General features: G+C 38.3%; 1 protein-coding gene across 2 annotated transcripts in view; it reads left to right on the forward strand.

Annotated features, from left to right (window-relative positions):
- The window catches only part of LARGE1 (LARGE xylosyl- and glucuronyltransferase 1), a 272,166-nt gene that overhangs the window by 70,075 nt on the left and 189,870 nt on the right, over positions 1-12,221 (forward strand). For both annotated transcript variants that reach the window (XM_039570321.1, XM_039570320.1), the window contains one exon: positions 9,905-10,091. In XM_039570321.1, the coding sequence (XP_039426255.1) occupies positions 9,986-10,091 (106 nt within the window). In that variant the 5' untranslated portion in view covers positions 9,905-9,985. The remainder of the gene's footprint in view (positions 1-9,904; positions 10,092-12,221) is intronic.

A 12,221-nucleotide genomic window follows, 5' to 3' on the forward strand; every position in this document is an offset into this window, starting at 1 on the left:
AGAGATTTACTAAATATTTTATATTTATTATTTTTGCACCTTCGTCTAATTGCAGAATTACAGGAATTTCCGAAAACAATGGTGATGATAATGAGATCAGTAGAAATTACAAACACTGAGGTTTTCATGCAGAGATACAATGAAATGTTTAGTGAAAATCATTGAAATGTGAGGAAATGGAGAGGACATAGGAACACAGAGCCCACTGCCCTTTTTCTCCAGGCAAACCACCCTTCCTCAGACAGTAGTTTTTAAATGAAGAGTGAAGAGCTATCCAAATGATATGTTGGTTTGAAAGAGCATTATTCAACCTGCTTTGGACAGAGGATTGGACTCGATGACCTCTAGAGGTCCCTTCCAACCTGAACTATTCTATGATTCTATTGAAATGCTAACTCCATACATGGAAAATTTGGATTCTTTAGAAAGCGTTTTTGCCAGCATCTCCTCTTGAGGCTGGTTTCTACAGCTTTGTTTAGCTTTGATAACACCTTTATAGTCCTTTTGTAATTAAAACTTGTGTGCCATTCTTGTCTCATACCCACATTAATCTGTGTAGTACTAAATAAGAAGCCATAAGAAACCTGTGTTTATAAATTCCAGTTCATCAAGCCGTCTTCCAGTGTTCCAGTGTTCAAGAACGTGTCCTATGTGAAATAATCTAAATCCACAGCTGCCTTTCCTACTTAAAAAAGTGTCTGATACCAAATTACTCTGCAAGAGCTTTGCTTCTCTGTCAGGTAAAATGGAGTGTGGGGTGTAAGCACCTTTCCCATTAATTTGTAGAGAACACACTCAGCCTTCAGAAAGCCTACAGAAAAGGATGGTCCTTATAGCCCACTTGAATGGTACAATATTTAAGAAGTAGTAGATACCGGACCTTGAAATGCAGGGATTTCAGCAGGAAACTTACAAAAAAAAGGGTTGCTCACAATTCTTGGTGCTGCTTGATGTTCTGTTGTAGCATCTAAGAGCTATTGAGAATGTATTGTGTGCAATGTATTGGTGAAGTATAGGTAAAGTAGCACTGAGATCGTAGCGAAGGATTTGTCTTCTGCTTTTGATTATGGTCACATATTTATAAACACTACACTTTTTTTCCGATTTGCTGATTCTTGATTATGCAAATAGGAAATTACCAGCAATTCTTGGAATTTTCATTTCAACATTTGTTTTATTTTTATATAAATCTGATAAAAATATTTGTGGGTGTGGTAGTATTTAGGTAATATATAGTATTGAGGTCAGAATTTTGGTGCTTATATAAAAAATGCGACTTTTCATCAAGTTTGAGAGACTTAGTCCATATTTTTGTGAATTGATGCAGGTTGAATTGATCTTACTGAAGCTATATTGATTCATGCTAGCTAAAAGTTTAACCTGGGATTCTCTGTGTTTCAGTATAATTGTTTATGTGCACGTTCATTCATGCGTAGCAGAATAGCTGTTAGTTGGAATTTTGAGGATTTACATTAAATGGGCACTATTTGTTTTATGACTGGGTACAAAATTGTAGAATCGTGGAGTTGCATTTGGAAGACAGCTCTGGAGATTGCCTAGTTCAACACCTTGCTCAAAGCAAGGTCAACTGAAGGAGGTTGCTGGAGGCCAGTTGGGTTTTGAATGTCCCCAGGGATAGAAGCTCTGCAGCCTCCCTGGCCGTGTCACTGGAGAGCACAGACGCAGCATTCCAGGTGTTTCTCACCACTGCTGAGGAGAGGGGAATGACCCCAATGTGAGCTTCGTGTATTTCTGCTATTCTCGCATACAGAGCAATTCCTCCTCCTGGTTTTCTTGTCTAGTCCTTCCTAAAAATCCTGTATCCATCCATTACCTGATTGCTGCAGCCAGGTGTCTCCTGTCACCAGCTGCACAACTGAATTTTGAACCATGCGATCTCTGCACTCCTCATCTCCTTCCTTCTTACTGTCAGAATTGAGGAGAGTGCCACCTGGGCCCATTTGTCTCTTTATTTTTGAAATTTTAATTTGCTTAATTTAATACAAATATTTACTAAAGATCAATTTGTAAGTACCATGCCAGCTTTTATTTCCATGTGACAAGTAAGTAGCTGCTGTAAGCATGTTATAGATAGGTAAACATGTTATAAATCCCCATGTAAAACTAACTTGTGGTTTGAGATCTATGCAGTAAAATAAAAGTTGGGGGGGTTTTGTTGTGCTTTTTTTTTACTTTTTATAATAGGACTTTGCTTCATTGAGAGATGTGGATTTTTTTTGTCAGGGAGCAACATTTCAAGAAATAATTGTTTTCTCTTGAGCAAAACTTTTTAATGAATCTTTAATCAATTTCCTTGTTAGAGCAGGCTTCGTATGTAGTAGATTCTAATGAAGGAAAACACTGCTTTTGAACAAGCATCCAAGAACGTCAGCTGAGAAGCGAAGTATTAGCATAAAAATTATGGAGAAGGGTTATGTATGATGTACATAGTACCCTACTCCTGTTTTAAAGACCATTTTCTTTTCTATGTGGTTGCGTGCACACAAGGGAATTGGTGAATGGACAAACCCATGGTCTGTATTTGATTATGAAGTAGAAAGATGCTGTGGTGTAGAGGTAGGGAGAGCAGTAATACACCAACAAACTGATGTTTTTTCTTCGAGGTTAGAGCAGATAGCATGTTACTTTTTTTTTCTTTTGCCTTCTGCCACTACTTTAGGGTGGAGATGCTTGGATTTGGAAAGGTGTGGAGGTTTGTCCCTTTTATAAGTCTGAAATTCCTATATGTCATAATGCTGTGGCCTGACCGTAGACTGTGATTTGGAAAGAAAGCTGCTTTTCTGTTGAAAGGGTCTGTATCACAGGTATGTGATCCTGGTGGCTGGTCATGGTCTCCAGCATGTTCATAATTCAATGACACTGGGATCTCAAATTCTAAAGTACTCTTAGTATGTATACCTAGTGTCTTGTTAGAATTCTGCCGTACACAAGCCAAGCCAGTCTCTGTTTCCCTTCCTTTGAATTGTGCTGAGTCCTTAGATAGGTTGAGGAGTCAGGAAGTACTGATGCTGTATGCCCAAACGGCTGAGAAAGTAGAGTAAAAATAGGGTTTGGATAACTCCCTAAGCAAACAGGTCAGTAGCTGCTTTGAAAGTAAGTATAATTCTTTGGCTGCAAATGAAATGTTACAGGCAAGATTGATCTTTCTGTCATGATTGCGTTTTGTTGCTTCTCTCTTTTCTCAACTGATAGCATTTTTTTCCCCTCATATAAAGAGTGACATTTACTGGAGGCTTAGGAAAAGATTCTTTTCCTGTTGGTCTTAGATTGTCTTATTCCTTAATAATAATTTTTGAAGTTGCAGGCTTTCATTTTTTCGAATGAAATTCTAGGCTTGAAAGGGAAAAAAAATGCCATTAGCAGTGTATATATAAATATATGTATATGTACATACATGAAGGAGTACATGGAAACAAAAAAGGAAAAATTTGAAAACATATTATTTATTTGCTTCTTTCTGTGAGTACTGTCAGGAGAGATTCCATTCCTGTGGTGGTGTTGCCTACAGCTGGAACCTTCTAGAAAACTTTGATTAACAGGACACTAATAGAATTTTCCTTAAGCCACAGCACGTACTGAGTGAAGATACAAAAGATGTCAATCCTGTGTGCCCTTGGAGCAGTTAGCACAGTTCCAAGGCAGAACTCATTTGTGCTGTCAGCTTACTGGCTATTTTCTCTCTCATGGACAGGACTGCTTTCTTGTAACTAGTTGAGAAAGAGTACATTTGGTAGCATTTGGAAACTGCTGCAATCTTTTACCTTAAAGTGGCTTCACAGAACTTCTGACGTGGTGCTGAGATTGAGTGTATTCCTAATCCCTCTTTAAAGTCATGATACTGTAGGATTAGAAGTCTCATTTTGGGGTGAGGTTCTCCAATGCCAAGGAAATTCAGAGTGTGGGAACAAAAGGAGCCTTAGATTAGTTTCTGTAGTATGTTCTGGGTGGAAGAAGAGGTTGATGAGAGAAGAGATGGCATTTTCCTTCAAAATGTTGGTTCTGTTCTAAAAACTTGAGAAGTAGAATATGCCAACTATTCTGGTTTTGACTGAGATGGAGTTAATTTTCTTCTTAGTAGCCGGAACAGTGCTGTGTTTTGGATTTAGCATGAGAATAAGGTTGATAACACACTGATATTTTTGTTGTTGCTAAGTCATGTTTACTCTGATGCCTTTTCCTGGTCTTAAAATCAAGAGGCATACACGGTTAGAAGGGGAAAAGGGATTTTACCTTGGTATTTATTCTTAAGGATCCTTAGGTGTACACGTCCAGGTCATATGCATCGAGATGTACCCCACCGAGTCTTTCCCTGTGTCTCTGTGTCTCTCATCTCGTGTGTGTCTCCCCCCAACATTGGGTATAACATTATAGGCTTTACTAATTAGCATATCTATCAAAGATTCCCCAATGAGAGGTTCAAGTGAGCCCCCCCTTCCCCAAGGAACCTTCCCCTGGATGGTTCTATCTTGGTTTACAGAATATGTTCTGGAGAGGACCTTGGGGTCTGGGGCACACTGATCCCTAGCTATGAAGCTTCTAAAATGTTTAGTCTCTTAGCTTAACAAACAAGTCCAAGAATGTAGGCAAAAAGCACTAGGAATACAGAAGTTGTAAAAAGGTATAACAGGGGTATAAAAGAAAAGGCAAAAATCTTCATGGCATCAACTCAAATAGAAGGATTTTTCAGTTTCCCATGCTCTGCCAATGAGGAGCTGCACAAGAAGCCAGGAGGGTGCATGGCCAGGACAGCTGACCCAAAGGCCAGATATTCCATACCATATGACAACATGCCCAGTATGTGAACTGGGAGAGTTACCTGGAAGGGGCTGACTGCTGCTCAGGAATGGGCTGGGCATTGGACAGCAGGTAGAGAGCAACTGTATTGTGCATCACCTGCTTTTTCTTGGGCTTTATTCCTCTCTCTGTCTCCTTTTCATTGCAGTTACTGTTGTTGTTGTTGTAATAACAATGGTGATTGTAATAATATTTTACCTTGTTTGAATTATTAAGCTGTTTTTGTCTCAACCCATGAGTTTTCCCCTTTTCTGATTCTCGTCCCCATCCCACTGGAAGGATGTGGTATGAGCAAGTGGCTGTGTTGTACTTAGTTGCTATCTAAGTTTAAACCATGAAAATGAACAGAGAAATATTTATATTTAAATAAAGATTTACCATTTAATTCTTTCATATTGTGATTCCTAATCTTGGTTTTACTCTACACCCTGCCTTTATGGTACCAAACTTTTCTTTAATATTACAATGTCTCATGGCAACTAGCTTCCATAATGGGAAGACTGCAAAGCTGCAAGATAAAATCTGAGTGTCAAGGAGTAAACTCGTTATAAACCCTCGCTAGCAACATTTAAAGAAAAAAAGCAAACAAACAAAAAAGCCAAACCAAACCAAATAAAAAAACCAAAACAAAAAAACCCCCAAAACTGGAAAAATACTGCATAAGATACTGCTTTTTTACTTTATGTTATTTATATTTCGAGTTTGGCAAAAAATTGTAAAATCTCTCATAAGGGACAAATGCTACATTGACACAGAGCCACGGGAAAAGCTTTACAGTAGAAATTGTTCATTGACTCTGTGACTGCAAGTGTGGAAGAACAGAAAGCATTAGATAACGTTGATTTAAGAAACACAACAAAGCCAAGGCACAGGATTGCTGTATAAACAGCTTTAACTGTATATATTTATTTCCAGTGGCTCTGAAAACAAATGGAAGATTACTGGGAAAAGATTAACTGTAACAAATGCTAGGAAATGTTTGAAGCAGTTAGAAAAGCTTTTTATGTTAGAGCAGTTAAATCTAGTTAATTATGTTTGATTTTTGTTTTCATAATTACTTCCATTGTTTCACTGAACTCCCGCTGAATGTCTGACATAGTCGAGTTCTCGTGCCATAATTAAAAAAAAAAAAATATATATATAGAAACTGAATACAAATGTGATTAGTGTTGTGTTACATACTTTAATATATGTGCTGCTCATACAGGTTGAGAGCTGCTTCACACTTAGCTGAGGAGATAATCCACAATTTAAAACTAAGAAAGTACTCTGGTAAGTTAGTGTAGCTAGTGGAAGTATTTGACTATATGTGAAGGTAAGAAAGGTCATTCTGGTCAGGTAAGAAGGTCACGAGTAAGTCTTTGTAATGAGAAACCCAAATTGTTTTAATTCCTGCTGTGGCCCCGCACACTGGCATTGTCTAAGCTGGTAGCCTTTTGGAGCACTGTTAGCAGCAGTCAGGGGTGAGCTGCCTGAGGTCGCAGCACAGTCTGTGGAGCTGTTCCTGTGCAGCAGGTTTTATAAATCCTGAACTGGTGTGTTGTAGAAGTGTAGAGCATCTGACATACTTACAGCAGAACATCACATACATGATATACATACAACTAGCTTTTGTGGGTATTACTTACTGAATCAGATCTCTAAAACACAATTATATGTGATGCTTTTAGAGCACAGTTGAAGAGCACGGTAGAACAATATCCTGCAATGCATGCACTCTTGCGTATCTGTGGCACAGGCAGAATATCTGATTGTGTCTGGAGGGGTGAAGCTGAGACCACGTTTGAAACTGTAAACACAAATGTTCCCTTTCACTCTGGGTCTAACCTTGGTCGCCCTTGCTTTGAGGTAAACCCAGTAAAGATGGATAAAGTTGCGGGTGCTTTTTGTGGCTCAGTTAGATGTATCTGAAAATACTAACATTGGGCAACAGGTAAGGAGGAGCCACTGGCTATTTTTTGATTGGAGTATCACACCTGGATGCTGTGGTTAAAATGGCCGGTTACTCTTTCATCCTTTTTGTTTCTGATATATTTCATGCTGTGTATTTCTGAGTACAGGTGTTTAGTTTTCAGTCTCAACAGCCGTGCTAACTGTCAGGAGGAGCACTGCATGGCTTTGTGGAAATGAAGTGAACCATTTTACTGAAGAGATAAATGTACCTAGCAGTGTCACATCTGAAGTAGCTTCACTTCTAGCTTGTACCATGAAACGGAACGGTGGGAGAATTCTGAAAGGCGATTGCAAGCTCATACGGCAGAAACGTGCTGCTGTGTTTTGTGCTCAGTCCTTGGTCCAGCCAGCGTTATCACTTCCCTTCATGGTGGATGTCAGTCTGGCACCTGTTGAAAGGAAAACCAAGTCAAAAGAACTACAATGTCTTCTTTCAATTTATTTGACAGTGGTATATTAGGTAACATTGTTTCTGAGTAAAGCCAATAGTGAATACATGATTGAGTCCAAAGCTCTTCCTGTAAGCCAAGGATCTTCATTACCATTCACGGACATTTTATATAATTGCTTGTGTAAGGATTGCACATGATGCATCGTCTACTTTGGATAAAAGTACTCAGCAGGTGCTGTGATTTTATACACTAAAAATGAATATTTAAGACCCAAGGGAAGCTATTCACAACTTTGGGGGAGGTGGAGAGATAGTAGAAGCATAATTTAAAGTAGTTTATGGTTCTTTTAAAGCACTATTAAAAGAAATACCTCAACATTTCCTAGGGTGATTCATTGCAAGCTGACTTGTCTGTTTAGGATTTTCCCAAATGTTTTTCTAGTTAGATAAAGGATACACATGAATGCGCAAAATGATTTGGCTGTTTTGTCTGAATGATGACAATTTGTAGAAAACTGAATTTGCCACATTCCTATCTTTCCTTCACAGCTGAACTGGGAGTTCAGTGTTGTTCCTTTTACCTTTTTGATTTGTTAGAGTACTTTACATTCGTAGGGCAGAAAAGCTGGATTCCATCCTCCATATCAGCTTGTTCAGAAACTTAACTTGCATGGATATTTAAAAGAATATATATGAAAAATGAAATTATTTCTTAAATAGCCACCCCAGGATGAATTAGTCCACTACCAGCACTTTAACTCTGGGCTTCAGAGTGTGTATGTTATTGCCCTGGCAATTTGTAACAGCATGATTTCAGAAACATGGTGTTAAATCTTACTTTGTTAGCTGTAATTTTTACAGGTGTCATTGATAGGAGCAGTTTCCAGGCACTGCATGTTGCAGTGCAAGATGTGGCTGCCAGTGACTGTGCTTGGGAGTTTGTATTTTCAGAGGTTTATTTTTCTGGGCACAGACTGATGTCAGTGGTGCATGGCTGTACATTTCAAGAAAAAAAAATAATTCCTACTTAAAATAAGTGTTTCTGTGCACTTTATAATATGCATGCTTATAAACACAGAAGCCAGGGAAATTATCAGTGTTTTTCAAGTAGGCACGTAAAGGACTCTCTTCAGAGAAGTTGTACAAGCTATGTGCTGTAAGGAAAAGAAATGAAATGTAATCATTATCCAAATACAGTGAATAAAGATAAGAGTTCTCCACAATTTATCTACCAAATGTGTGTCTCTGTCTAACACAGAGTGACTCTAATACCACAGTTGATAATATTAAGTCTGCCCACATATTTTGTGCAAAATCTCTGTGGTGAGGCATTCATTGCCTTGAAAAGCTGACACAATGGAATGCTTTTTGTGCTGGCTCTGGACAAATTATAGTCCATTTTATCAGTTCCAAGGTCACAGTACTATCATGGCTCTTAAACTGTAGTGTAGTAAAGTGGGCTCTATTGAATGCTCAGGGAACAGCTGTAAGTTTGCCTGATTACTGCAGCCAGGTACCTCCAGCACCAGAGATTTTTGTCTGAACCTATTTCTTTTGTCTACATTCTCATTTTTGCTGTAATTTAATTTCAGAATTGATTTTTACTGCAATATATGTGGAGTTGTAGAGCTAAGACACTTTCAGGACACACAGCACCCATTGTTAACATGTCACTGTAGAAATGCTTTCATTGCTTATCTCAGCTCTAGTGCTAGTTTAAGCATAAGTCAAAGGGCACTGTTATTAAACACCTTGTACTGCTAGAGTCTGTGTTTTTTTCCCTATCATTCTTGTAGACTACTTCTATTCTTAGAATTGAAAAACTTAAGCCCTTTCACACAAGACCTGAACTAGATTTGCATGGACTTAATACTTCTCTTTCCTTTTTGAACTTGTCTACTACTAGCCTTTCCTTCCCTTTCAAAAAAACCTGCTACCAATATGAAACGTTATTTTTATGCCCTGTATGCCTGCACTGGTGTGGGAATATTCATTTTCCTGTGAATAAAAATCCTCATATATTTTTTTCTCAGCCCCTCTGAAGTGCAGAACAATTATTTCAAATTAAGATCAGAATTATTTTTTTCCTAATAGAAACTGTTATTCAGCAGAATCCACTTCTCTCATGGCATACATCCTAAAGCTCCTGATAGCCCCTGTGTGAATAAGGATGTTTCCTTGCCCATTTTGAACTTTCTCTTCTCCCCTTTTACATAGCAGTTTATCAGCATTGCTTTTTGCTGTGCAAAGTGGGTAATTTCAGTGACATCCCTCTACTCCCAAACTTTACCTTTCCTTTTTTGGTTCACTCTTTTGAGTTCATGACAGATCACTGATTTAATGGGGTGACTTCTGCTCTTTGGGAGCAGGTGAAGGAATGTGGGTGGCTTTCTCTTATCTGCCATGGGACCCCAGCACACATGGGCATCAAAGATCCCAGAGTTCTTGTAGAGTAAAATGAGGGCAAAACCACAAATAAAGCTGACATCTCTTGGTGAGATGGAGCTTAGTGTGTATTTAGGTGATATGATGTGGTTTATTGACTTACTGTCTTAACCTGACTTCTAAAACTTGTTTTATTATTAAGTGGTCGTGGATAATTTTGAAATGGGTACCGCCTTGAAATTGCAGGAGCCTTTTTTTTCGCCCTGTTCTTTTAACTCTTTAGGAACACTGGCATAGTGTATGTGTATAACTTGATGTAGAGAGATAAGCTGCTGAAATATTTTTTCCTTTCCTTTTCAGGGAGTAATATGTGGGAGGCTGTGGACTATTTGCTTCCGACATAGGAACAACATTGGGTTGGGAATCTGCACTCCTGAGAGAATGCTGGGAATCTGCAGAGGGCGACGGAAATTCCTGGCTGCCTCTCTGACCGTCCTCTTTGTCCCAGCCATTACGTGGATTTATCTGTTTGCTGGGAGTTTTGAAGGTAGGAGAGGAATAGTGGCTGGGGGGGGTGGTGGGGTGTTGAATGAATTGCAGCTGGGCAGACAAATGCAGATCAGTCATCATTGATTTTATTTGAATAAATCTCATTTGGCTTGCATACGAAATAGTTCCCAAGGTGAAGATTTCAACAAAGGGCCTTCCTTACCACGTTCTCACTGCTGAGGATGCTGAGTTAATTACTGGCCACAGTTACTTGGTTTTCCACTAATCTTTGAACTTTGAAAAAGTGCAACAACTCCCCGCCTGCCCAGTTTACTAATTTCTTCTCTGTGTTTTCTAATTTTTAAAAGTTGATCTATCCTCTGCCCGGTAAGATTTTTAACATCTCATTTAAGATATGCTGAACACAGAAAAACAATAAATTTAAAGTTTCTTTGCATAAAACTAGTTTGTATCCACATCCATCTGACTGCCAGTGAATTCTTTTAGTTGGAATATCTTTCTGTCTCCTTCTTTCTTTAGGTGGAAATCCTCCAGTTTATAGGTACATTGACTTGCAGCTATGTAATGAGCACTTTTTATAACAAGACATGGAATAATCACTACCTTGTCTTTTAAATTGCTTCTCTGATGAAGTTTTTTTTCTGGCCTTACAGAAGTTCAGCAGTAATGCTTCAGTTAGGGGAGGTTCATAGATTCTGGCTCTCCTGTTTTTTGCTACTCTGTAGCTTTTTTTTTGTTTCTTTGTTTTGTTTATTGTGGAGGTGAAGCATTTTATGTTGGCCAATAGGTGTAATTTTGGCAGGAGTAAAAAAAAAGCTATTCAGCCTTTGTAATTTCCTTAGCATGAGGAAAGGTGTTCCAGCCTCGTAAAAACTGTTCAGTCACTAGTTTACAGTCTGATAATTTTAAAAAGGCATTGTTGAAAATGTCAAGCTTCTTTCATGTCTCTTTGGCTGACAAATCTGTGCTTTGTTTCGAAACAAAATGGGTTTCCACGTTAAATTAGAAGTAAGAACATGTAAAGATTTTCAGTATGTGTTACATACAATTCTGAATTAGTTATATGCCATGTACAAATATTTGTTTATGTAAATTGATTTGAGTACTTAAAATTCTGCCTTAATGTGCAGTAACTCCATGAGCTCATTCTAGAACGAAACACTTGCAGGATTCATGTTAAATTGAAAATATGAGGGGTGCTAGCTGCATACTTAAAAATAATGATCTGGCAGGCAGAACAGTACTGATTTTGTTTGATTTTTAAAAGCTGTGCAAATGCAGGCCTCACCTTTTTGCTTCTAGAAGAATATTATGCCGCTTTGTTGTAATGACTATTTTAATTGTGTCCACAATTGATAATGCCATGGTGTTTTAAATCCCTCTGTGGATAGAATCCTTTGTTTTTACAGAGAACTCAATACAAATCTTGAAATTTGCTGCTACGTGGTATTTGAAGTGACTTAAAGCTCTCAGTGTGAATTAATCTTAAATGCAAACCAGGGAACAAAGCCCATTGCCTATTACAAAGCCTGGCACTGGAAAAGGACTGGAAATTCTATAAAGTTAGTAATTCTTTCAGTTATTTTTCTATATCCATTTTCCTTTTTTCTTAATTTTGGGTGGGGCATTATTTAATCTTTGTTGGTTAAAAACTAAGGTCAGTTAGATATTTATTTAACTGAATAATAGCTAGCATTTTCCTTAACTTGTAGGTATTATGGGCAAAAAGTTAATGCCATTTTGTTATTTTACATGATTTCTTGTTTTTTTTCTCCACATTGGTTCCCAAAATTTACTCATGTTTGAGCTCACTGTGGAGGTTGTAGTGAGGTGGAGGTGGCTTTCTTCTCCCAAGTAACAAGCAATAGAAAAAGAGGAAATGGCCTCAAGTTGCAGCACAGGAAGTTTGGATTGGATATTAGGAAAAATTTCTTCATGGAAAGGGTTGACAAGCATTGGAGCAGGCTGCCCAGGAAAGTGGTTGGGTCACCATCCCCGGAGATGTTTAAAAGAGGTGAAGGTGTGGCACTTAGGGATGTGGTTTAGTGGTGGATGTGGCAGTGCTGGGCTAATGGATGGACTCAATGATCTTAAAGGCCTTTTCCAACGTAAACCATTGTATCATCCTATGATTCTATAATTGAGTAAAAATTGCCTCACAATGGCA

Source organism: Corvus cornix, chromosome 1A (genome assembly GCF_000738735.6).
Source record: "Corvus cornix cornix isolate S_Up_H32 chromosome 1A, ASM73873v5, whole genome shotgun sequence".
Taxonomy (NCBI): Eukaryota; Metazoa; Chordata; class Aves; order Passeriformes; family Corvidae; genus Corvus; species Corvus cornix.